Genomic DNA, 27,605 nt, shown 5'->3' with positions numbered 1-27,605 from the left:
TGGTACAAATACACTGATATATTAAACTTCACGAACGAATTTGCATAACTTGTGAATCTCATATTTCAATATTAATTTTTAACGATAACTTTATATTGTTTCGCCGTTTCAATTAGTACGTATCATCGAGATGGAGCAGCGTCCTTGGAATATGGGTCGAAGCCCTTCAGAGGATGAAAAGCCTCGGCCGTGAGGAGTAAGTCCTTCGATACCTTCCCGCCAAGTTTTCCAATTAACCGGAGTTTATTACACGCGAAATCGGGGTCGAGGTTTTTTCCATTCGGCCATAAAGGTGAGAAAGGGTTAGACGCAACGAAGAGGCTTACCTGGGCGATGGTATGGGGCGAGGCTTATCAAGCGCCAGATCCGAGTTGAGGGGCGAATCAGGTCCGCGGACGCTGGAAGCCCTGCAACAAACAGATATATCGTTAGTTTAATTAGCATTCGGAAGCCAATACCCTAATTCGGCCTGTCTCACGTTTACCTCGTTCCTTCCCCGATAAAAAAATTTCCATACTATTTCACTTCTTCCCTCTGTTTCCATGACAAATGGACGCTTTTTTTGAAGATTATACAAGTCGATTAGTAGCTAAAAAATTGTGTTTATTAGTTACTATTAGATACAAAAATTTAATTGTATAGTTTTAAAAACATTACTCGAATTTGTTACGGTTTGCCAGTATTTTTAAGTCGACTCGAAAACAGGGGATAAAAGTAAACGATTATCTTTTCTTTATCATTTCTATACAATTTCACTTCTTCCCTCTGTTTCCATGGAAAATGGACGCTTTTTTTAAAGATTACATAAGTCGATTAGTAGCTAAAAAATTATATTTATTAGTTACTATTAGATACAAAAATTTAATTGTATAGTTTTAAAAACATTACTCGAATTTATTAAGGTTTGCCAGTATTTTTAAGTCGACTAGAAAACAGAGGATAAAAGTAAACGATTATCTTCTACATGATAAAAATTTATAGAGAATATCTTTTAGTTTAATTGAACTGTTTATATAATTATATAAAATTTATTATATTGTACGATGACATCAATTAAAAGATATACGTATCATGTACAGTACAAAGTAAGTTGAAAAATTGAATTATATGTATATGTGTTCAATATGTGTCTGTGTATTATAATAGACTTTAAATAAGGAATATTATAAAATCGTGAAAGTATATAAAAAGTAACCTTTATCGTCTAATTTAGTAAAGATATATATATTGTGATTCTACTGTAGATAATAATTTATTTTGTTAATAAAGGTGAAGTAAATTGTTATCTTTTCATCCAATCTTTTAATATCTCAATGTATGACAAAATTGAATTATTTGAGATGAAAATTTCCTCACTCAAAATCGAGTTTATAATTTATAATTAAATTAGAAGTCTCGATAGATCAATTCTATTTTGTTCTATGGGTATTTCTATATTATATTATATATATAATAATAATAAATATAGTCAAAATAAGACGAAACTGAAGAATATCAATTTCTTGAGTGACGCTTCATTAAAAAGTTATTAAAAAATTAAATTAAAAGATTTCAAATCATTCTGAAAAAATTATATTTAGCTACAGGGGTAAATTACAATCATTTTTGGTTATTAGACATACCCCTGAAATCCTACCCACTTTCGAGAAAAAAAATTCGAGTAGATGCGAATTATTTCGACAAAATTAAAAAATTTCAAATCGTTCTAAAAAAATTAGTTTTAGTTGCAGGGGTCAATTACAATCATTTTTGGTCATTATACATACCCCCGAAATCCTACGCATTTTCGAGAAGAAAATTGTTTACCGAAAATCTAATGTGAGGCCAGAAATGTTACCCCGAAATTTCGTGCGAATCTTTAAAATGTCATAACTCCTGAACGGATTGGGCGATTTTCATTTTTAAAAAAGCAATCTACGCGTATTTTGATGGAGAATATGTATAAATTGCAAAAATATTCGAAAAGTTGGTCCTCAAACCCGCAAAATGAGAAAAACCGCATAAAAATGGTCCAATTTTCAAACAGCCATAACTTCTACAATAGTGTGTATATTTCAATGAAACATTTTTCTGAAGTAGAACTCATGAGTACCTACAAAAAAGTATTAGACAACTTTTCTGTGGGACATCAAACAAAATTATTAAAAATCAAAAACTTGTTTTCAAGAAAAATCGACAAGTAGGTGCCTAAATTTTTCGTCGAAAAAAAAAAATTTCAAGACCTTCTAAAAAAATTATTTCTAGTTGTGGGGGTCAATTACAATCATTTTTGGTTATTATACATACCCCCGAAATCCTACCCACTTTCTAGAAAAAAATTCGAGGTGTGAAATTCTTCGACAAAACTAAAGTATTTCAAATCGTTCTGGAAAAATTATTCTCGTTTTGCGAAACTACATTAATTAAACACATTCTTTGGTCGAAACTCTGTCGCATTTACGTAGCATATAAATATTCACCACCAACAGAACGTAAAAACGTAAAAAGCTTTTAATTATATCGTACTCACGAAAAATTTAATTCCACCGAGTCATCAGTGTAATCCGTGAGAAATCCAAGTTTAACGTTACATAATATATAAAACCGTCGTCCCGGGGCTACGGCCGCCCAGATATTTCAAAGTGCACCGGTATAAATTCAAAGTGGTCTCGAGTTATCGGATCTCGAAGTACAATCGCGTTACGAAAATAAAACGTCTCCGGTCGTAAATTGCACGGCGCGCTGTTCGAATTATTGGAAAATGAATACACGTAGCGGCTGTTAACCCTTTCCGTATAATATAAACGACGTCGCTTTCTCAGTTTCGGGCGCTCGAAGCGGCCCCCGGGGTCGAGGATCGTCCACCGAATTACATGTCGTGCTTACGCAAGAACCCGTGAACGTTGCTTTTACGAATCGACCGGTAAACGATCGCGGATGTTAATGCAAGATTCATTTGCACGGGCCACACCTCGAGCGAATCTATTTTCGTTGCTCGCCGCGGCTCTTGTCGCCTGCATATCGAAAAGACGTCGAGAATAACCGCGCGCGATTATGCAACCACCGATTCGGACTCGCGTTTCTCACCGCGTTACGAGGCAATATTTACATTTCGCGCGACGAGGCGATATCGAACGGACCGTAACTCAGTTTCTGGCGCCCGCGCGACCGACAGAAATTAATAAGTTCAACGAATAAATGCGACGGAATCGCGAACGCATTTACGCGAAATCGTAGAATCGGCGCCTTTCGTTCCGCGCCGATAACTTCGATCGACGAAATTACCGCGATAAATGTTGGGGAAAAATTTGATACCGAGTGGCCGGTTCGAGTTTAACGTCGGAATTATGTAAAGATATTATTTCGAACGGCGTACAGTGTGTATAGTAATGGATAAAAGTCAAAAAACTGAAGTCTGTTTTACAAATTCCTATACAGGGTGTTTGGCTACCCCTGGGAAAAATTTTAATGGGGGATTCTAGAGGCCAAAATAAGATGAAAATGAAGAATACCAATTTCTTGATGGAGGCTTCGTTAAAAAGTTATTAACGTTTAAAGTTCCGACCGTACTGAATTTTTTTCTCGAAAATGCGCAGGAATTCGGGGGTATGTATAATGACCAAAAATGATTGAAATTAACCCCCGCAACCGAGAATAATTTTTCCAGAACGATTTGAAACTTTTTAGTTTCGTCGAAAAATTTAGGCACCTACCTCCTGTCGATTTTTCTGAAAAATTCGTTTTTTATTTTTAATAAATTTGGTTGGCGTTGTATGGAAAAGTTGTCTAATACTTTTTTGTAGGCGCCCATGAGCTCTACTTCAGAAATAAATTTCAATCAAATCCATTCACTATTCTAGAAGTTATGGCCGTTTGAAAATTCAATCACTTTTATGGTGGTTTTCGCATTTTACGGGGTCAAGGACCAATTTTTCCAATATTTTTAGAATTTCTACATATTCTCCATTAAAATACGCGTTGTTTGCTTTTTTAAACATTAAAATCGTCCAATCCGTTCAGAAGTTATGACGTTTTAAAGATATGCATGAAATTTCAGGGAAGCATTTCTGGCCTCACATTAGATTTTCGGTAAACAATTTTTTTCTCGAAAATGCGTAGGATTTCGGGGGTATGTATAATGACCAAAAATGACTGTAATTAACCCCTATAGCTAAATATAATTTTTTTAGTATGATTTGAAATTTTTTAATTTCGTCTAAAAATTTCAGTATCTACTCGAATTTTTTTTTCGAAAGTGGGTAGGATTTCGGGGGTATGTCTATTCACCAAAAATGATTGTAATTGACCCCTGCAACTAAAAATAATTTTTTCAGAATGATTTGAAATCTTGTAATTTAATTTTTTAATAACTTTTTAACGAAGCCTCAGTCGAGAAATTGATATTCTTGATGGTAGTCTTATTTTGGCCTTTAGAATCTCCTATTAAAATTTTTCCCAGGGGTGGCCGAACACCCTGTATATCCCAAAATGTTAATAAAGGAACGTAGATTTTATCACTATCCATAACCTCTACTGAATTTACCAATTTGTTGTTGAAAATGATGCTAGAAATTTATTGCAATTTTCGGTGCATTTAAACATGTGCCATTTACCGAAAATTTGTGTTTTTAATTTGATTTTTACAAGTTATGTACAGTATCATAGCACTTTCCAAACTGCTGAACAATCTTTTTACAATATTAACAATTGATCTCAATTTTTTATGTCAAATGTTTATCAATTTTGAATTGAGTTTAAAAAAAAATACGAAAAAATACCTCGATGATTTTTTGTATATTAATTTAGAACACATTAAACTTTAATTTAACGCCAATTTTAGCTGCCCAAATGTAAAATCAAACTTTCTCATCAAGTATAAGTAAGGTCTACCATAATTTTTACTGTGTAACCACAAGAAGTGGACTTTAAAGTTTATTTTTTTTTTAAATGCAAGATAATGTGTAGGTTTTCTCGTAATGGTGATAACAATGCTATTTTATAGAATATAATTAAGCGTTTGGATAGATGTTAGAACAATCTTACGATTATTTCGTACAAAGGGGCTGCTATTTTTCACCGACAAACGCATTCATGCGACGCTGACACTTTCTAACGCCATGATTAATGTGTGGTTCGAGGTAATTTGGACACAGGCTAAGAAGTTTAACCTGATTGACTGACACTCGAAGCTACAGTTTCGCTATCTCATCCCTAATCCGCCTGAAACTCTACTCGACGCCGAGAGAAATTACGCTGGTAATTACTCCTGTGTTTTGCAAGCGACCCGTGGACTCTCTTAATCCACGGACCACAATTAATCACTATTTCGCAAGTTTTGGCAGAGGCGCATGCTGTGGAAAACATCTAACAAAAGAGTTACAAAAACTGTGGACTACGTTGACCCGTTAATACAAATTCTATTTCAAATTATCATCTATTACATCTAAAAAACATTATGAAAAGGTAGGAAACATTTGCGTTGATGTCTCTTAGTGAACAAAATAAGTTAGATCAGAAAACAAGTCGCAAATAAAATACTTTTTCTCGTTATTTAAATACCTATTTCTAAAAGGTGCGTTGTTCATGGAATTTAATCATCAACGCCTCTATTATCTCAAAATTTCAATTGTTTAGGCCTCTTCTAAAAATATATCAAGAATCCTTCCTGCACTCTCCTAAAATTAAAATTAAAATTAAAATCTCTTAGATCATTAAATACTAAACAAATCAAATACAAAATATATTTCTAGTAAACACACCTGAAGAGGTTCTTAAAAAATATTAAAATACGAAAAATAAATATCTGATCTTTTTTATTAAGTTCCAAGTTAGACCTACACGAAAAAATTGAAGAACCTGGACGATTTAGACGCACAATTAAAAAAAAACAAGCACTCGAAATGCACTTCGTTTTTGCTTGAAACGTCAAACATTCCTTTCCCCCATAAAGAACACATATTACAAGTTGCATCACTCTTCTCGCGCGGGCAGATTCTTCAAACATTTTGCAACGAAAATAGTACCTCTTGGCATTTCTACAAATTACAGACTACGAGTAATTAATTAACGAAATAAACATTTATAACTCGCGCCATAACGCGTCCTTTGGAACGGGTTCTTTCGCGCTGGCAAAATCGACTGGACAGGCGCGCGCGTTCTAATTACAAACATCCTCTCTTGGCTTTTCTTAATTGATGAATGACAGATCTAACGGCGTATAAGCAATCGTAGACGTTTTCAAAACGTACTGGCATTTTAATTGAGATAAATACGCGTTAACGCTAGCTCTGACCGCTACTTCGGGATGCAAACGTAATTGCACGCGACTGCTACGGTCGAAACCCACGATTATTATTAATTAGTCGCGATCTCGTAATTACACGTTTCCCGATCCACTTTCGGCGTCCTTTCCTCGTTATGCTGGTATACAGAATGTTCGACCATCCCTGGGAAAAATTTTAATGCGAAAGAATATCAATTTGTCGATTGAGGCTCCGTTAAAAAGTTATTAAAAAATTTCAAATCATTCTCGAAAAATTATTTTCGGTTGCGGGGGTCGATTACAATCATTTTTGGTGATTACATTTACCTCCGAAATGCTACTCACTTTCGAGAAAAAAATTCATTACTGAAAATATAATGTCCGACCATGACTGTCTGGTTACCCTGAAAAAAAACATTTCAAATCGTTCTGAAAAAATTATTTTCGGTTGAGGGGGTCAATTACAATCATTTTTGGTGAATAGACGTACCTTCGAAATCCTACGTGCTTTCGAGAAAAAAATTCTTTAACGAAAATATACTGTGTGACAGGAAATGTTTCTACAACTTTTTAACTAAGCCTCAATCAACAAATTAGTATCCTTTATTTTCGTCTTATTTTGGCCTCTAGAATCTCCTATATTAACCCCAATTAAAATATGTATCTATACTCTTTTACAGGTTTATTAATATAACGGAAAAGCGTGTATTTGCGTTCAATAAATTATTTTTGTGTAACACAGTAATTAAACACCTGAATATCGACGAGTATTTTCAAGCCTCAATTATCGTGTTGCGTAATAATAGAATTTTTTTGAAGGGTGTATGTTTCGAACATGATATCGCGAAAGTTGAAGTGTTCTTTTATTATTGTTGAATAACAACGCTTCAAGCGATATTTGCATCTGTATAATTGGCAAAATGAAGGTCTACGATCTGCCAGTTCTATTCGTTTTGGAAGCTTGCGCGGTATCATTATTTCTACGCCATTGTACGTACCGCACATTGGACGGTTTTATACACATTTTATTTCGTGACGGGAGAGCGAAGCTGGAAGGAATAAAAAACGGATCGATTTCCCGTGCACCAGGAGAGTGGATCCCGGGCATGAATTTTCAGGATACGCGTTCCATGAGACATTTTAATTAATTTAGCAATTCGCCCGAGACGGACGTTATCGCGAACATTTCACGGTAAAGTACACCATTACAGCGCGTTCATATTATAACAAAAGATACAATTACTTTCCACGATAGCATCTCGTACAATTCTCCGTAATTACGAAATTTATCCGAAAACGAGCATCCACGTTCGAGATTCTGGAAAGACCAAAATTATTACTGTGATTCTTTTAATTTTGGAACCCTTAATTACAACTAAACAGAAAAATCTGATTATTTTTATCTACTTAAAAGATATGTACCTTGAAACATGCACCTACTGCTTTATTTATTTTTATTTGCAGAAAAATTCTGTCGAAAGAATTTATATTCACTTCGAACTTCGTTATTCATATAAAATATCGATTACTTTTTAAAAGGCAGAAAGATACGATTGTTTGTGTCTTTGGTTGACAATTTTATTAACTTGACGAATATTCGTTCGATGTTGCTCGTATAATGATTTATTTTACTTTCAACGTTTCCTTCGTCATCGATCATGCGCGCTCGTCAAGCATAAAAATACCGCCCCAAGGTATTTGCACTTCGTGCGGGCACATGTTAGTTTCGCACGCAGAATACTCCAGCGTGCGTCTAATTTGCGTACAAAGCAAATAAACTAGCGAATCGCTGGATACCCAATCGATAGCCTCCGGTTCGTGTACGCCTATCAGTGTCCACCAATTTCGCCATCATAATATGTTCTCGTCAAAAAACTAAAATTGCATGCTCCCCTAATTAAAATGAAAACGAAAGAAAACATTTGTCGATATGAAAGTGACTAAAATAACGAAGGAAATATACAGCAAAGATGAAACGAGAGAATCTTCAATTTCCACTGTCTTAGAACAGTTTGAGAATAATTATTAGGTGTTAAAAATAATAAAACTTTAGACGCGTGCAGTTCTGACACTACTGGAGTTTTATTAATAATTGAACCTCCGTTAGAAGCGATGAAGCTTCCCCTTTAAAATGGTTTTTGGTTTTTATCGATTCGACTTTTCATTTTCGAGATATCGTAATTTATGTAAAAGATATTTTTTGACTACGATCTCGCTCGACGCCTATTAACGCGTATTAAAAATGATAAAACTTTAGACGCGTGCAGTTCCGAAACGACTAACGTTTTATTAATTATTGAGCCACTGTTAGAAGCGGTAAAGCCACCCCTTTAAAATGGTTTTTGGTTTCTGTCGATCCGACATTCCGTTTTTGAGATATCGTAATTTATGTGAAAGGTAATTTTTTAAATTCCGCTGTCTCTCGCTTCCCCGTGTTAGAAATGCCTATTACCGCGTATTAAAAATACTAAAACTTTAATTACGTGCAGCTTCGAAACTAATAATATTTTCTTCATGATCGAGCCACCGTTGGCAGCGGCAAAGCTTCCTCTTTGAAATGGTTTTTGGTTTTTGTCGATCCGACTTTTCGTTTTCGAGATATCGTAATTTATGTAAAAGGGTATTTTTCTTAATTCGACTATCTCTGTCTTCGTCTGACGCGTCGCGCCGGACCTCTCTTTTTTCGTACGTGACTCGTGATCGAGTGACCTAGAGCCGGACGTAGTATTTCCAAGAATTTACTACGCACTGTTACTATCTACGCGCGCGGGGGATGAATGAACTCGCGCGAGCGCAACAAAAACGTAAACAAACGCTATCTCCGAAACTAGCCACCGCATCGACTTGAAATTAAAAACGCTATATCTCCGGAACTAATAAAGCTATCGACTCGTACGAACGCTCATTTTAAAGGGTGTTTCATCCCCTATCATATGAATATATAAACTATTATTATTTATGCTGTCTTCTATGTTTAGTTTGACATTTACTTTGACACTTGACTTGAAACAAAAATTTTCATATCTCCGGAACTAATTACGCTATCGACTTGAAACAAATTTCATTTTAAAGGGCTTTTCATCCTCTATCCGATGACTATACCAACTACTGTAATTTATGCTATCTTCCGTGTTTATTTTGACATTTACTTTGACGCTCGACTTGAAACAAAAATTTTCATATCTCCGGAACTAATTACGCTACCGACTTGAAACAAATTTCATTTTAAAGGGTTTTTCATCCCCTATCATATGAATATATAAACTATTACTATTTATGCTGTCTTTCATGTTTATTTTGAAATCTGCTTCGACGCTATGCACCCAAAGAAATCTAAATGTTCGTTTCTAAATCCTAGATGCAGAATAGTCATTTTAATATTAAATATTTCATTGCTTCATACGAAATGTACAGTGTCGACTTAAATATTAACCCCTTAACTCTCATGCCCGAGTCCGACTGCTTTAAAAAACGATATTTGTTTAATTTATCGGTTTAAGGAATAACAATACTTGTTTTCCTTCAAATTATACATTAGATATAACGTAATTAACAAAGACCGCATTTTTATGTAGCTTAGAAACAAGTCCAATGCAGAAAACTGATCATTCTTGGAAAAATATGAGCGTTAAGGGGTTAAGTCAATCATAAAATTTAGACTCAAGTGATAATCGAATAATGAAGTCTATCACTGAATCTACCCACTACCACGAATTTTCCTTGATATTTAATTAATTCTCTAATATTATACTCATTAAAATATCGAACGATTCTGTTAAATTTATATTACGGTTTCTATTTTAGTTGACTAACAAATTATTACAAATTACTTCATCAGTTGGGTAACAACCCACACTTTTTCTTCTGAAACATTCCTCACAACGCTGTCCATATTTATACATACATACATACTAGGTAAATTTGTCTCAAGACTATAGATGTGACAAGTCTGTTTACCTACGTACATATTAACATAAATCTTATACTATCTTATCTGCGTGATTTTCAGCTATTCTCAAAAAATTCACGCTGAATATCTATGTCACTTTCCGATTGCAAAGGTGCTTTTTCAGTCGCGAAACCCCATCCATAGTTTCCGCGCGAGAATGATCGCGAGCAATTGATTCGCGTATGAGGCGAGGGAAGTAGAAACCCCCTGGAAAAAAGGGGGATGCAGACAGCTCGTCCGTCCGTTTACAACAGCAACTGACAGACCGCCCGGAGCACTTTCATCAGACGTGCCTTTCCAGCTTTTTCAATATCCCGAGTCGCGATCAAATGCGAACCGCGCTAAAGTCGTTTTAATTAAACCCGAACCCCGTAACGTTATGAACTTACGCTCCGACAAATTTTATCGTTCCCTATTTATTAAATACACGCGGCACGAAATCTTCAAAACGACCGCCGTTCCCGTCGTCCGTGGTCCCGCGAAAGCATTCGGTGCACAAGATTAACCGTTGCGGTGCGCCGCGGCTCGGACAATTGACCGCCGAACTAATATTGGACGATGAGTTTCAAAGCAGATTAAATACCGGGATACGCGGAACTGACTATCGCGATGGTCGGAGATCGGTAGACTGGTTGCATCGAAACGCAATTAAAATTTCTCTTACGTCAGATCAAAAGTGGATAAAATTCATACGCAGATAAAAATAGTAAATTAAATACAAATTAAAAAATTTTGTTGGTAGATGGGGCAAATAATATACATTTTCCCATATCTGTGTCTAAGATTGTGAAGATGAATACTACTATAAAATCTATTTCTTTGAAATTATAATAAATCTCAATCAAATGGTCCAGACTCTAAATACGACAAAATTTTATTGTTAGACGGTGCAAATAATATAAATTTTCCCATCTCTGTGTCAAAGATTTGCCTGTTTTTGGGAATTCTGAATATCCTGGGTTACTTTTTCTTAAATATTGCAAAGTAACAATTTAAATACTGAGCCTCAAGTTATGGGGATGAATTCTACCATAAAATCTATTTCCATGAAATTATAATAAATCTCAATCAAATGGTCCAGATTCTAAATATGACCAAACAAGTTAAACTAACTTTTTCTTCGCTCTCGTCCACCTGAGAATAGTGTCGACTCCCAAAGCCTGTAGCCGTGATTTACTAGCAGCTGGTGCATCCGAAATCGCGTTTCTCGGTGTTCATTCGCGAGACAGATGTCGGAAAGGGCGAAGAAGACGGAAGAAGAAAGGAAAGAAGCAACCTTTGTGAACGAGAGTGGTACCCGTAGGGCGTTTTAACGTACGCGGGTTTTATCGTGCGATCCATTCACCGTTCAGTCAAGCATTTGCCTTTCCCCACTCGCGACGTTCCTCCGAGGAGACCTAGAGGACGTTGAATTCGCACAAAACGTGCATTAGCGGAAGAAATTCCGCGTCCGCTGCGCGGAGGAGAGTTCCCGGACGCAGCCACGGCCCTTTGTGACAACAGACCTTTGACTGCGTCTTCCGGTGTCGGTTTAACAAGCTAACCGTCCGAAAAGAAACGTGGTTCTCTAAGTTTGTCAACGTTTCCTCTTTTAACCAACATAATACTCCAAAAGAAAAGTGGGAAAACGATAAGTCGTAGATTCTTGACGTCTGACTGGTAGAATTTCCACTAAAGAAGCTTCGATTATTCGATTCGTATTGTTTTAATCGTAAAATAAACATACTGCACCTTTTCCCTTAAAATGCATTGAAAACGCAGAATGAAAGCTTTCCTTGTGTCTCGATTTCGAAATAATCCTGAAAATTTTTCGTGTTATACGACTCCTGTTTACCTGATGACGTGTCTGTTCATTACTGGCTGCTTCTACTTAAATAGATGTCCAACTCGAATACTATTATACTCGACCTCATATACAGTAACTCCCACTCGTATTCGTACACTGGTAATTGTGTATTTTCTATGAATAATGAGAAACTTGTTTCTTATGAATTCTTTCCATTTAATTTTTACCAAATGTAGTTTATTACACTCTGACACTTTTATTTGTGAAGTAGTTTTGTTTCTCATGAATTCTTTCCATTTAATTTTTACCAAATGTTGTTTGTCACACTCTGTCACTTATATTTGCAAAGTAGTTTTGTTTCTCATGAATTTTTACCAAATGTTGTTCATCAGGCTCTGTCACTTTTATTTACGAAATAGTATCGTTTCTCATGAATTCGTTCCATTTAATTTTTACCAAATCTGATTTACACTATGTTACTTTTATTTACAAAGTACCTTTCTTCATTTTGTTAAATATTAATAAGCAAACAATCCCAGCGAGATAATTCTAGAGTAATAATAAATGTACAGCCGCTACATACGATGCAACTTTGTTTTTAACATCGTGAAAGAGTAAGGGGTCTCGTTGTCAACGCATTAAAGCGATCCTGGAAATTGTATATCAGGAGTTTCCGACAAAACATGCTCGAGGCTCGTTTGGTACGAGGGTAGAAAACTGAGCGTATTAATCTCTTCCGTCTTTAACTGGTCGGACGTGGACAACGAATCGTAATTCACAAGGCGTCTTGGCACACTGTGCAAGTTTACCTTCATTGGTCGATGAATAGAAGCGGTTCCCCCTCTTCCACGTCCATCAAACGCTCAGCTGGCGGAACGGAGGCACTAAATTAGGTCTGTAGTAACGATAGGCTAAAACCTAACCCGGATGAAACTGTCGAACGACGAATAAAAGACCAGCAAGACGGAAAGCTTTATTGGCGCGCCAACTTCGATCAAATTTCAAGGTTCTAATTTATTTACTTTTCCATTCTGAGGGAAGTTTGCCGTGCAATTTATACTCCGGAAGTGGCCAAACCTCTTTCGTTAATTTTGTAGGACTCTCCGACAGATCCTCGAGATAAGTTCTTCCGTAGTCTTCGATCAAGTTTCGAGTCTTCGCGACGAAGTTTAGCAAACTGTAGTTAGAAACGTTTCGAAGGGCTCCGCAGTATTTAAAAGTTTTACAATGATAGATTTTAAATTTCGAAATGCTCGTAATCTCTACGGTAATCAACATATCGAATAATCTCCGACGGTTATCGATTCGTTTATTTATTACTAAAAACTTCGATATGCAAAACTCGTCGTGCAACGTCCGTAAGAAAATTTCTCTAGCTCGAATGTGACCTATACGCAAAGTGTGTCCGTATTATTTACGACGCCATAATTTCGCGAAATTACACTTCTATATATCAAGACGTGTTTTGCCGTTGGAAACATGCAGTATCCTTTCTTTGATCAACAAGAGCAACGTTAGTTAGAAAATCACATTTGTCGAATACAACGTTTCAAACGTTACACAGAATAATGCATAAGATTCTGTGTACAGTTTTCCCCCAATGGTTAAACAAGTTTTTAAAATTGTATTATATCTATATTATTGTATTTAAAATTTGATATATCTGAATTAAACACAATTTGAAAGCTTCTGTTTAAAAGGAGAATATTTTCCGGCCTCCACGAAAATCTAACTGGTTTATAGAATTAGATTCGCTCGATACAACCTTTATGGTCGTTGTATTCGAAAGAAATTTATTTGAAACACAGGGGAGGGAAAATTAAATTTATATAACTATATTTAAAATTTAATTTAAATTTAATTTAATTTATATATTATACATTTACGTATTTATATATTTATATGAATTTAATTTTCCCTCCCCTGTGTTTCAAATAAATTTCTTTCGAATACAACGATCATAAAGGTTGTATCGAACGAATCTAATTTTATAAATCAAATTTATATAAATATGTAAATGTATAATATATAAATTAAATTAAATTTATAAGTTTACATATAATACATATATTTATATATTTATATGAATTTAATTTTCCCTCCCCTGTGTTTCAAATTTTATTTTGAAAACGATCATAAAGGTATTGAACGAATTTAATTCTCTAAACCAGTCAGATTTTTACTGACCAACGAAAGGACAGCGCTTAAACTTGCATGAGTGGTGCGTCAACAATGATAATTCGAGCCTCTTCTTAACGGAAAGCTCGGGCAGTCCTGCAAGTGGAAGCTGTGGTTCTTTCAGGAGGATATTGTGTTACATCACTGGGACGAGATCCGAAGCTGCTAATGCACCAGCATCTGACACCGGCTTCATTCGAGAAATATGCATCGAGGGTGTACCGTTACCGGTCGAGCAGCTTCGCTGTCGCGGATTATGCAATGCAAAATGAACAGGAAAAGACGCTTTATCTTTTGCCTTTGTTAATTAAATCGCGTCTTCTCCTATTACACGCTCCTCGATCCAGCTCTCGAACGATATAGACTAACCGAGAAATTAAATTGTTTCCAATTTTTAACACCGACGCTTATCGTGAATCTTCGTTGCGAACTGACCTTTGACTTTAGTGGAATTTCCCTTGTAAATTACCTGTAACATATTCGTTACCTGCTTCCTTATCGTTGCACCAACTTGAGAGAATATCAAAGGTGTTCAATAACCTATCGTAAGATCGACTTCTCAGAATTTGGAAATTAAAATCGTATAAATAAGTATTTGTATTTGCAACCTTGGTAAAATTCACGAATTCAGATTTATTTCTGTCAGCACTTCAACTGGAGAATTAATTTCTTTAACTTTATAATGAATAATTCTATCATACATGGGTGACAGTCAAAGTGTTAACAAGTCGATTAGTAGAATTTTATGTTATAAATCGAGGAAATAGAAGACTACTTTCTGTGAATTATTTGTATAAGTTCGTAAAAGTTTCTGCTACCATGCCTCGCGAGACTTTCGAATTATCAGTGATAATAAAATTTTTTACTGAAAGCAGAGTTCCAGAGACCAATAAAGTCAATTGGTTTTGACCGTACAAATTATTTTATGGGACTTTGCGAAATCGATTCGACAGCCAACGCGCTAAAAGCCTCTTTTGCGGCTTATTATAAGGAAACGGGGCTCGTGTGCGTCGTTAACACGAATCAGACAATTTTTTCGTCGACCAGAGACGCGGCATCGTCATCTGGCAAGCATTTTTAAGTTTTCTTTTTCTCCAGTCATCAAGGTGCCCAGTTACCGCGGTTTAAGTTACTACCGGGCGAATTCTGAGCGCGAAATAATTCGCCTTCTTGGTGGCCACCCTTTCTCCGTGATTTTCGGCCTGGCGAGACGTTCCCGTTGCATTTTTTACGAGAAGCCACGGGGCACTCGACAAATTAGGTTCCGCGCGGGAATCAGATTTTCGTTTCGCTTCTTTCTTGAATTTCCGCTTCCTTCTGTGTCGCGCGGTTAATCCTCTTTCGTTACAGGATTCGCCAGGCATAATCCTCGAAATCTTTGGCAAATTTTTTTACGGATACGTTGCTAGTATTACTGGAATTTGGAATTTTTATTCGACTTTTCAAACGATTTCTTTAGAGCGTATAATAACAATGTTTATGGAAAGAAAGAAACCACAATAAAAAGTGTAATGTTTCCTGAGTTATAATTAGAAATGCTTTCCTAGGATATTTTAAGTATGTGAAAAAGCTTGAAAATTATAGCTGAACCTAGTAAAAATTTTACTGCATATATCGAGTATATATAGGATACTTTAAGTATGTGAAAAAGCTTGAAAATTACAGCTGAACCTAGTAAAAATTTACTTCATATATCGAGTATAGAGGGTGTTCGACCACCCCTGGGAGAAATTTTAATGGGAGATTCTAGAGGCCAAAGTAAGACGAAAATCAAGAGCATCAATTTCTTGACTGAGGCTTTGTTAAAAATGTATTAAAAAATTAAATTAAAAAATTTCAAATCATTCTAAAAAAATTATTTTCGGTTGCGGGGATTAATTACAATCATTTTTGGTCATTATACATACCCCCGAAATCCTACCCACTTTCTAGAAAAAAATTCATTTAGGGCGGAACTTTAAACGTTAATAACTTTTTAACGAAGCCTCCATCAAGAAATTGGTATCCTTGATTTTCGTCTTATTTTGGCCTCTAATATCTCCCATTAAAATTTTTTCCAGAGGCCAAACACAAATTTTCATTTTTGAAATAGTTCTACTCACGATCCCACGTTCCACGAAAGGCAAACATAAGGAGTCCAATTGTGATTTTCATCTTACCTGAAATAAGGAAATCAAAATTAGACATATAAATTTAACTATAACACGTTCATAAATTTTATAAATATTAAATTAAATAGCTCCAAGAATATCAAACAAGAGAAACCCTGGGAAACGTTCTCGAACAACTCTCAAACCGAAACGAGTCTTATCGTATCCTGTACCAGTTCCAATATCGTGGATCTTGTATGACATCCCTTTCTATAAAACCACGATACACCGTTTCGTGTCTCCGTGCTTCGCAGTTCTGAACCCCGACGTACATTCTGTCCCTGACAAGAAAATAAAATCGTCGCAGGTGTTCAACGACTTCGTAAATCCTGCCACGAACTCTGCCTTTCGTCGCGAAGCCACCACCCCGCTTTTTATCCGCTGTCTGAAGAAAAAGGGGAAAAAGACGCGAGGAGTAAACGTTTCTTCCAACTCCATCGTTCACCGCAGAAAGATGCACTCAGAGTCCACCGATACCGTTGCTGGAAAGTTTCTAAGACACCTGCTTGGTCTTAACGAAACTTTAAATATTTGAAACCGGGGATCGCGAACTTTGACTTCTATTTACGTCGGTTAATTCACCAGAGAATCGATGGTTTAATGATCACTGGAATTTGAAACGAATTTACAGATTTTTTTATCGAATCTGTAGTTGTAAAAACTATATGTTTTCGATAGAATAAAGAATTTTTAGTTGCTTTAGTGATTTAACCATTTCAAAGGAGAAGACTGATTAATTATTAATTTTGTAATATTTTAAGAGCAATTAATTTCGAAATGTTCGATTTTTAAAGTGAGTTTGAGTTAGGATTAGTCGAAGCTATGTTAAGTTTTATCACTTGTTTAATATAAACTAGATATTTCCCAGTATAACGAGGAATAATTAGAGACGAAACAAATAAATAAAAAATGTAGTATTCATCGCGTAAGTTATAATAGTAAAGGGAAATTGTTTCCATTTTTAAACTTCTAGGAGCACAAACTAAGGCACTAATACTTTCTTTAGTTCCTCCATTAGCTTATGTTTTGATAAAGTCACGACACGAAACGACGGGTTTCGAATTTCAATTACATTTTCGAAAACAGTGGATTACTTATTCATGCGCCTCATAGATCATTCCTCGGGCCAGTTTCACGGTCGAATTAATGCTCTCGACTGGCTGTTGCAGGTCGAACGACTCTGTAGGACGGTTTGCGGCTACCGTATAGCAATAAACGTGCGATATTTGCCAGGAACACGTCGAGTAGCATTATCATTAAGGCTGGCGACAGCGTCGAGCTCCGGGATCTTCGCAGACACTGCGGAGGAGATAATATTAATCCTAGAAATACCGAGCCCCCGAGCCGTCACGCGAAAGCCTAATACCATACCTTAGCCATTTATTTCGTGAAAAATTATGTAACGTTCGAATACATCGTACGTACTTTCTACAAAATTTTTCTCGTACGTATTTACGATAATAAATATCGGCCATTTTGGAGCACGCAGGCTAGGGAAATGTAGATTACTTTATTCGACGTATAGATTCTATATTAATTTAAATTGTTACACAGGGTTGGAGACTCAATTGATTTTTAATTTTATTACATTAAAAGGACTATCATTTTGGAGCACGAAGATTAGGGAGACGTAATTACTTTATTGGATGCATAATTTTTATTTTCATGGAATCTGTTATACAGGATGAAAGATCCAATTTTTCGTTTTGTTAAAATAAAAGGACCGTAGAAAAAAATGTCAATCCCGAAGCACGAAGGTTAGAGAAACGTAGATTACTTCATTCGACGTATAAATTTCATTTCAATTTAATCTATTACACAGTTCAAGAGATCTAATTGATTTTGTTAAAATAAAAAGGCCATAGTAAAATAGAAAAAAAATAAATGTCAGTCATCCCGAAGCACGAAGGTTAGAGAAACGTAAATTACTTCATTCGACGTATAAATTTCATTTTAATTTAAACTGTTACGCAAAATAAGAGACCCAATTGGATTTCTCGTTTAATCAAAATAAAAGGACCGTGGTAGAACAGTAAAACCCCGAGAAAACCCGGGTAAACTGCGAAATTACCATGCTGGAATCCTGGGGGGCGAGAACGCAAAGAGAAAAAATTGATTTTCTTATCTGAAACTACCCAGGTTCGCCCTGGTAACGAGAGGACTTGGGGAACCCTCGTTCGAAGTGCCTTATTAAAGTAACGCGTTCTCGAACTGGGCATAAAATGCCCGCGAACGTCGTAAATCACGGCCGATAGCGACGCCGCGGCACAGGGGCGACAAGGGCCCCGGTGGAAAAACCATCAAACAACGGCCAAAGAACGGTTCACATTACTAACGAACCTAAAAGCGACGGTTTGGTGGCCGCGCCGGCGTGACTCTCTTTGAGTTCACTGGCCACACGACACCGTTTTAAAGGGCCGTTCGCACGCCGCGAGAATACCGAGCCGTATGATTCTAAGTGGTTCGTAATAGACTTTCGGGAAACAGGCGCTTTTAGAATTTCACCGAGGGTGGTGATTCACCCCTCCACGTGAGAATGCGACGGGAAGAAGGAGACGAGGACGAGGAAGAAGGGGGTCAAGCGAGATTTCGGCCGCGATTCCGTATGCGTGCAGCTGTCGGCCCGTGTAACCAGTCGCGCTTCCAAACCAAGAGGACTCCTTGGCTCGAGGGCCATCGCGTCTCCTTGTAGCCGGGGCCTGTCAGCAATTTCGGTAATTGGTTAAGTTTAGTATGCGTGACGCGAGACACGGGACACGGGATACGCGACATGGAGACCGGGGCCGTTTGATACACGGTTCGCGTTGCCGGAGCGATCGGTCGCCGGAACCGACGAAAAACCGACGCGCCGGGACCGCCGACGCAACCATTTAACCCGGTGTTTCCCAACGGGGGCGCAATTCGATTGTTAACCCCTCGACGTACGATTTAATGCAATTTTTCAAACGTATACTATTTAATTTCTGTTTAACCAGTTAACTGTGTTTGACGAGTATACCCGTCACGAAGAAGTGCTAGGATTTTTTGCCACGACGAGTTTTATAAAATAAACCTATCTTTTTGATGCAATGTTTTAGCAGCGACACTTACTCTGTGCTTGACAATTAAAAAGAATTTGTTTCAGGAATACCTCGTGAATGCAAGAGTGATTTTAATATATAAAATTTGACATCGAGAACTTGTACCGAGCCAGAGACAGTTATTGTATGGCAAAGGGTTAAATGTCTCATTTGACGATAGGAAAAAGGTCAGAAAATGGAGTTATTTGTTTTGGTAAGGGTAAATATTATTATACGGCAGTCTTCAATCGAGATTGGAAGAAATTTAAGTTATTAGTAGATAAATTCATATTTTTATTAGTAGAATTAATGAAATGGGAGCTTTGCAGAGGGTTGCCTCAACCTCTAAACATAATTCGTATCTTACTTTAAGTATTTCTCATATTTTTGCATGTCAAATGCATTTTGTAGTTTTTTGAAAATGTATAAATAGCTATGTTGTCATTTCTGTGGCGATTATCGTACACAAACGTTAAATTAATAGATCGAAATAGATGTTCAGATGCAAAATAAAAAAATATACTTTTAAGGGCCTCTAGCGATGAAACAAACTTCTATTTAGGTTTCACTCTTTTATCTGTTTCTTAGAAATATATGCTTTTGCATAAATATCCTCAGTCTAGTAATAACTGTCACGATTTTCAATATCTTTGTCATACTGAATGTTGAAACAAATATAGTAATTTAAAGAATCTTTGCAAATAAATAATAACATTTTTTGGACGTTGTTAGAAATTGTTTTCGTCGTTCCTTCGACGAAGAGTGCGAGGGTCTCGTCCCGTCACGGCGAATCAAGCACGCTCGATTCAAAACAATACGCAGGACGGCTCGTTCCAAACTATTCGACGACTGAATAACAAACAATGCCGGCATATGGTACGGTATTTGTTTGGAATGCAAGCTAGGAGCACGCGGCGAGCGCGCGACATTCCCGCTCGAAACAAATGCCACGCCACTGATTCATTCAATGCCAACAGCCGATAGCGGTTTCGCATTAAATAGCTTCATCCGGGCGCGTGCATCTTATTTGCCTGGACTGCACGATTAATTTCGACAAGTTACAAGGACTCGACTTGTCCCGACTCGTGGACATTTTGTTGGGAAATAAATACAGAGTGTCGCGGAAATTTCACACAAACATGCGTTTACAACGGTGCACTAGAATGTATAATCGTTGCAATTATTCTGCGTAGAATTGTCACCTTAATTTTGTATATTTCCTATATTCATTTGTTAATTTTAATACTTGCGTTTATGACTGTATAATTAATTTCATCATAATGTGATCACCTTTGTTTTCTAAGCTTTTTGAAATACGATTTCAGTTAAAAATACGCAGTAATAAATCTATACAATATACTTACAATAATTATATTATATTTAAGGAATAGAGAAGCCCCCATTTGTGAGAAAAAATTACCTCAAAAAATGAAGGTGGGGACAATTTAATTTTTGTAAAAAACAATAATCTTCTTTTCTCAGATTTATCACGGAGTCTCCAGAAACTTTAATAACTTTTATCTAGACTATTGCTGCCGTTCCGTTGTCTGCAACTTGTAGAAAGCGTCGAACAGGCAGATTACAGTTTAAGAAGATCGCTTTGCGAATAGTTCCTAAGACACCACGCTGGGAACCCAGCTTCCCTATGACTCATTTTATTTACTGACGAGACGGGATTCGCTAGAAATGAGATAATAAATTATCATAATGGACGTGCCTGGCCAGAAGATAATCCACACGCAAGCCTGCAGTCAGGGCACCAACAGTCTGTTGATGTGTGGGAAGGGATTGCGAAGGACACTCTTTTGGGATCGTACTTCCTTCCAGTTCAACCGATTCATCTTGATCTTTAACTACTGTAGAATATCTCTGGATATCAGGCAAAATTCGCGATGAACAGCATATTTATAAAACTAGGGATAGAACAAGGCGAATCATGATCTCCTGATTTCAACCCTTCAGTTTTGAGCTACCAAAGAGTCATCCAAGTTTATTAAATCGTGGTATTTCTTTAAATGCAACAAATTATCTATATTTCACGCAAAGAGAAATTCAGAAACCTTCGCTAGATTTGAAGCTAATGTTCATTATAATACCAAGTACTGTTTATATTTTGGAATTTCTTAAATCGATCACAAATAATAATTGTAAGATCAACTACGAATTAATGGCTATTCAGAAACGATAAGTTAGTCTTCTTTTGTTCTATTTTTGTGAAAAATAGTGTAGGAGATTTGTAGTGAATATTTGTGCCACGCTGTAGTTTTGTTGAATGTTAATTTATGTGCAAAAGGGTTGAAAGTGTTTTATAAAACGAGTGATTGTGAAAGACAGACGCGATTATAATTTGTGTTGTCAATTAATATGATTTTAATTTGTGTGTTTCAAATTCGTTTATTATAATTATATGATTTGTACATTCGTTCTTCAAATAAATTCTCTCCGTTAAATCCTACAATAGGATCATGGAAACGGATAGATCGTTCAGATTTTTCGACACGATTTCTTGACCTCAACCCTCCAACTTTGCGCTACCAAAAAGTAAAGTTAATCGTGCTATATGGAAACCGTATTATAGGAGGGTCGCAATTTTTACACCGTTTCCAGAATACCGTCTTACGAGAGGGTCGAGTGTAGCCACGAAAATAAATTGGCCTTTCGTCCAAATATTGCGGCTGGAGCTATGGCTGACTCAGCAAACGTTGCCTTATGAAGAACAACTGTCATAAAAATGCAAATGAACAAGAATAAAATTGAAATAAAACCGAGAAAATTCAGCTGCACCAGCACGTACGTATACGTACATCTCGGGCACGTTTTCCCCAAGTTAATTAGTCAAAAATTTATTAAATTCTCCAGGCGCAGCAAATAAGACAACAGAAACGCAGGGTTAAAAGAAACGTTTCAAAACCACTTATAAAACTATATTTTCTATCAACAGCAACACATTTACAAACCGAATATTAGAATCTAGATTTTTAATAAAGTCTCTCCTTCTTTGTGGCCCATAGAACCCAAGATTTAAGCTTTCAGAGATTTCTAAATAATTATTTTTCGTGTTCTCGTCACTTTGCATTGTCGGTGTTGCTTCCATCGCGCTTCGTGCTCTCGAAAAAGTTTCTATTCCTGACTCGAAACGCGCGGAACGAGGAAAAACGTGCACCGTAACTCGGCGAGGCAGCTGCGTTAATTGGCAGAGTGAATCGAATACCTAACGAATCGAGGATTCGCGTGTGCAAGGAGCAAGCTTCCTGGTTCGCGGAGGAATGCAGGCGCGCGATTTTCGTGCGTCCCAGGACTTCCAGGTCGTTTCGGGCCGCGCCGCGGAAGATCAAAGTCAGCCGTGCTAGATATTTCATCGCGAACGTCTGAGCCGCTGCCAAGAGCTCCAAATGCGTCCGTCCCGAGGATTTGCGAGCGGAAGTGAGCAGCCGGGAGGACGGAAAAAACGGAAAGCAGAAAGCTTGCCGCGGCGCCGCGTAAACAGACGCCTCTCGTACGCCCTGCGCTTCCTAGACTGCGTCTTGGGCGCGTCGTAGCTGAAAAGTTCGCCACCTACGCCCTTACTCGTACACTGTCAGACCAAACCTTTCATTTTAAACGGTAGTCTTGAAGGGTTGAGCAAAGAATTTCATTTGTTGAAAGAAATCTGTCAGTTATGCCCAATTTCATAGGTTAACTTAATGACGAATACTTTGTAGAATATGAAAGGTATATAGTAACAACCAATAATTTTATTTATGTTTAGTCGAAAAGACGAAAATGTATAAGAGTTACTTGGAATATTCAATATAATAGTGAATCGTCGAAGAATTTTTAGAAATTTATCAATTTAGAATCCCAGGGATTCCACTTTTCCTCGAATCAATTTTTCTTTTTTTCTTTTTGCTATTTGGTAATATTTTTATTTTAAGCAACTAAGAAAAATAAATGTAGGTCTCTATTCTGAGAGATCTTGTTTATGTAATTTATCTTTTTTTATTCTCGTGGCTTTTCTTTATGTAAATCCTTCCACAAAGGGGAGGTTGACTGCATAAAAAAGAATTTCTTTACTATTATAATTATATTACGTAGTACAATTTTTCTATTCCTTTTTTTTTGTCATTGGTAGTATACAGGGTGTTCGGTCAAATGGGAAATTTTAGAGGCCAAAATAAGACGAGAATCAAGAATATCAATTTCTTGACTGAGGCTTCGTTAAAAGGTTATTAAAAAATTAAATTACAAAATTTTAAATCGTTCTACAAAAATTATTTTTGGTTGCAGGGGTCAATTATAATCATTTTTGATCAACAGACATACACCCGAAATCCTACCCATTTTCGAGAAAAAAATTCAGTACGGGCGGAACTTTAAACGTCAATAACTTTTTAACAAAGCCTGTATAAAATCTTGTGAATACACAGTTATGATTTCGTCAATTATTTCACCAACCAACAAAATTGGAAGCGTTTTCCCCGGGAAAAGGTCCGACTGAACCGCGAAACGGGAAAACGATTCGACGGGGGTCGCGGCACGAAGGACCTAAACGTTTCCTTTCCACGATTCGTTTCAAGTTCGCAAAGGAGGTCGCACGACCGATCGTCGAGCAGAAGGGAACAGCAACAAAAGAGCAGAAACCGATAGGAGATCCGAGCATCCCTCGGTGAAACGAAACGCTTCCCACGGAGGGCACCTGCACGACTCTGCCTGCTATTTCTGGTCGGGCGATGTCACTCGCTGGTAGCTGTTCACGCGCCGTTGAAACGGCGTTATATTTACCGCTTCCTCGTACTCGAGGCGTTCCGCAGCTACTCGTCGTTCTGGGTCAAAAGTCTCCGCGGCCGGCGCGGCAAGAAAGAGGCACCGAACGCCGAAACAAGTGGCTCGCGAAAGAACAGAAGCGGACTTCGCGCGAAACCGGAGACCGGGAACCACTGAATCTACTTCGAGGAGCCATCGAACCGACCCCTCGATCGCTCGAAAACGCGATACGTTTGTTGCATCGCGTCGTTGTCATCCGCAGACGACCAAAATACAAGCTAAAAAACTAGTAAACAAAAGTACAGACCAAAATGCAAACTTGTTTCAGCTTCTGAACAGTAGAAATTTTAGTACTAATTTAAGAATTTTAGCAAGGATAATATTTTTTAATATTTCAGAGATAAAGTATGTAAAAAAACAGTTGAACTTTGCTTGTGTCTTGACTGAATGGGTTTTGTGTTAGCCTTTGAGGCTCTTTTGTGTCTGACGTGGGCAGACTTATTCTACTGATGGCAGCCGTCTCACGGCACAGACGGCGTTGCACAGCATTTTAAATTACTGTTCCTTTGTTTAATTGGTCTAGAACAGTTATTTAAATAAACTAATACGCGCACCAAAATCCGTAGACAGTAGTTTTTACGATAGAAAGATTTTGAAGCATCAAACAGTACGCAAATGTATTTTAATTTTTTGAATAAACTCGAATGGTTTAGTATTTTAATATTAATTGATGATCGATGGAATTTTTATTTTGTTTCTATTTTGTAGCACGAATTCAGTCTTGTAGTTCTCGTAAAAATAGTTGTTCTCGAAAATTCATTCTATTAGAAATTTAGATAGATGGATTGCTTCGACTTACAAAGGAAATTTTTAAAAACGTTTGAGAGAATCTTTAAATGGATACGTTACATTATTGTCAATGTTCTATTAGCATTTTGCATTTCTCCTAAGTGCCATTTCCGATATGCAACGAGATATACGCAATGCGATATTTATGAACGCGCGTAAAATTCTACAAACCCGTAATTCACTTTACTGCTTCTTAGCATCGCGAAGGGAAAAGAAGCGTGAACGTAAAAGCTGATGGTTCGTGAAAATGAAAGCACCCGCATTGCGCCTTTCTGTCTTCCCTCTGGGTCTCCTCTTTCGGTGAGCAGCGTTAAATTATGTGGAATGAGCGATAAATCGCAAAGGAAACTTTCTGCTATTTCAATATCTACATTTGTAATTTTAGATTCGCGCGACAAAGGACAGAACGTTTGATGTTAAAACTGAAATTTGGAATAATTTATAAACACTTCTACACAGGTTGAATCATTGTAACTCAATATCTCAAGTAACTGTAAATTTAATGTCATAGAAATATTAAATTTACTTCAATAATCTTCGAAACTAATATCCATTATAATTCCAAGTACTATTTATATTTTGGAATATATTAGATCGATCACAAATGACGATTGCAAGACCAACTACGAATTACTGGCTACTTCTACACAAATTGAATTATTGTAACTCTTAAATAACTGTAAATTTAATATTATAGGAATATAGTCCATTCAATAAAATGCAATGCTTTGATTTCTTTATATGCAACAAATTATTTATATTTTACGCAAAAAGAAATTCAGAAATCGATAGTCTTGAAACTAATATTCATAATTCCAAATACTGTTTATATTTTACAATTTATTAAATCGACCACAAATAATAATTGTAAGACCAACTACGAATTACTGGCTATTCAGTAACAAGTCAGTCTCCTTTTGTTCCCTACCATACACGGAAAAACAGGATCGTGGAAACAGATAGATCGTTGAAATTTTTCGACACGATCCAGCGAGCTCCGAAAGGAAAAAGGCGGGCGTACGAGCCGCCAAAGCAGCGAAACGAGAAGTCGTATAATGTCACGAAGAAGAGCGGAACGGTTGGAAAAACACTCGACGAATACCAACGATAACTACTTCCGCCGGATACGCCACTCACGAATCCTCCTTTCTCTAACACGACGCTCCTTTCCCTCCCGTGACTTTCGATTTCGTTTCCCCTCGATCACTCGGTGATCCAATCGCGATTCGACGCTCCAAGTTACGAGAACCAATCACGAAACGCGCCTTATCGCGCCGGTTCCCTTCGAAATGGAATTTCTAAAATGATGGACGACCTCGTAACAAACAACCCTCCCTCGGGGAGGCTTCGTCTTCCCGCCGGATAAGAATCGCGTAGTCCACGTTTTAAAAATAGACTTCGAAAAATTTATTCTCGATCGCAACGACGATAAATAAATCATTCTGCTCGATAGAACCACTCGCGAACCGATTACGAATTACGAAAGTCGACTCGCGATTCCACGGGCCCACACAGAATTATTCCAACGATTCTGTCCGCGAACGACACAATGGCGTCCTGGGTAAATCGACATCGACCGGGTGAAAAATGCAGAAACTGGTTCTACTCGGGCGATCCATCGCTTTCCGCATCGGTGTCACGGAATTACGCAACCGACGTCGCCGCGAATGATCTACGAGACCCCGACCGCCGTATATCGTCTGCGTTACGAGCGTAACTTTAGGAGCGACGTTTCGCAAACTGGTTACCATTGAAATCGTTCATAAATACAATTAACCTCTGCACCCGAGCGTCTTCCTTCTAAGCGTCTCGCGAAAGAAATATATTCCACGCGAAGGACTTTTCCGTCGATGTCCATTTCCGCGTAGGCAACTCTCGAGGAACTTCGTCCAGGTCTGGCTTCCATGAAATTTCAGAAATTTATCAATTTAGAATCCCTGGAATTCCACACACTTTACCTAGGATCAATTTTTCTTTTCTTTTTGTCATTTGGTAGTATTTTTATTTTGAACGACTGAGAAAAATAATTGTAAGCCTCCCTCCTTCTGTAGGATCTTTTTTTTATTATTATTTTCTATTCTCATGGCTTTTCATCTTATGTAAAATAGAATTTCTTTACTATTATGATTAGAATACGTTGCACAACAATTTTTCTATTTCTTTTTCTTCTTTTATAATTTGGTAGTATTTTCATTTCGAGCAAAAAGAAAAATAAATGCATGTCGAATAGATAGTACACATTATTGTACCCCCCCTTCTGAGATCTTTTTTTTTATAATTTATTATTTTCTATTCTCGTAGTTTTTCGTCATGTAAATTGTTCCACGAAGGGGAAGTTGATTTTACATACAAAAAGAATATGTTTACTATCACAAGTATAATATTAACGTAGCACAATTTTTTATAGACTGTTAATCGTGTTAGCAAAATATAATTATTCTTATTTAGCCAAGACAATGTACTCTTTTCAATCCAAAAATTCAGACCATTAATAAGTTTAATTAAAGTCAAAACGTGAATATGTTTTTCTATGCCAACTATTTCTTGCGCTGTCTTCGTTCAGATCGAAGGATCCTCGAGTTATTACAGGATATGCATGGTGATATAGAGAGAGGAACTCGTCGCTAGAGGACAAAGAAGCCAACAGATT

The 27,605-nt window shown here is 37.0% G+C and overlaps 1 protein-coding gene across 6 annotated transcripts in view; it reads right to left on the bottom strand.

Annotated features, from left to right (window-relative positions):
• The window catches only part of LOC143340465 (uncharacterized), a 506,553-nt gene that overhangs the window by 288,548 nt on the left and 190,400 nt on the right, over window positions 1–27,605 (bottom strand). For all 6 annotated transcript variants that reach the window (XR_013079448.1, XM_076762454.1, XM_076762456.1 and 3 more), the window contains exon 3: window positions 327–407. Coding sequence is in view for 5 of the 6 variants with exons in the window: in XM_076762454.1 (XP_076618569.1) it covers window positions 327–407 (81 nt within the window). In the remaining variant the exon portion in view is untranslated. The remainder of the gene's footprint in view (window positions 1–326; window positions 408–27,605) is intronic.

The sequence above is a fragment of the Colletes latitarsis genome, chromosome 3 (genome assembly GCF_051014445.1).
Source record: "Colletes latitarsis isolate SP2378_abdomen chromosome 3, iyColLati1, whole genome shotgun sequence".
Taxonomy (NCBI): Eukaryota; Metazoa; Arthropoda; class Insecta; order Hymenoptera; family Colletidae; genus Colletes; species Colletes latitarsis.
Note: the sequence above shows the minus strand (reverse complement) of the source record. Positions and strands in the feature narration are given on the sequence as shown.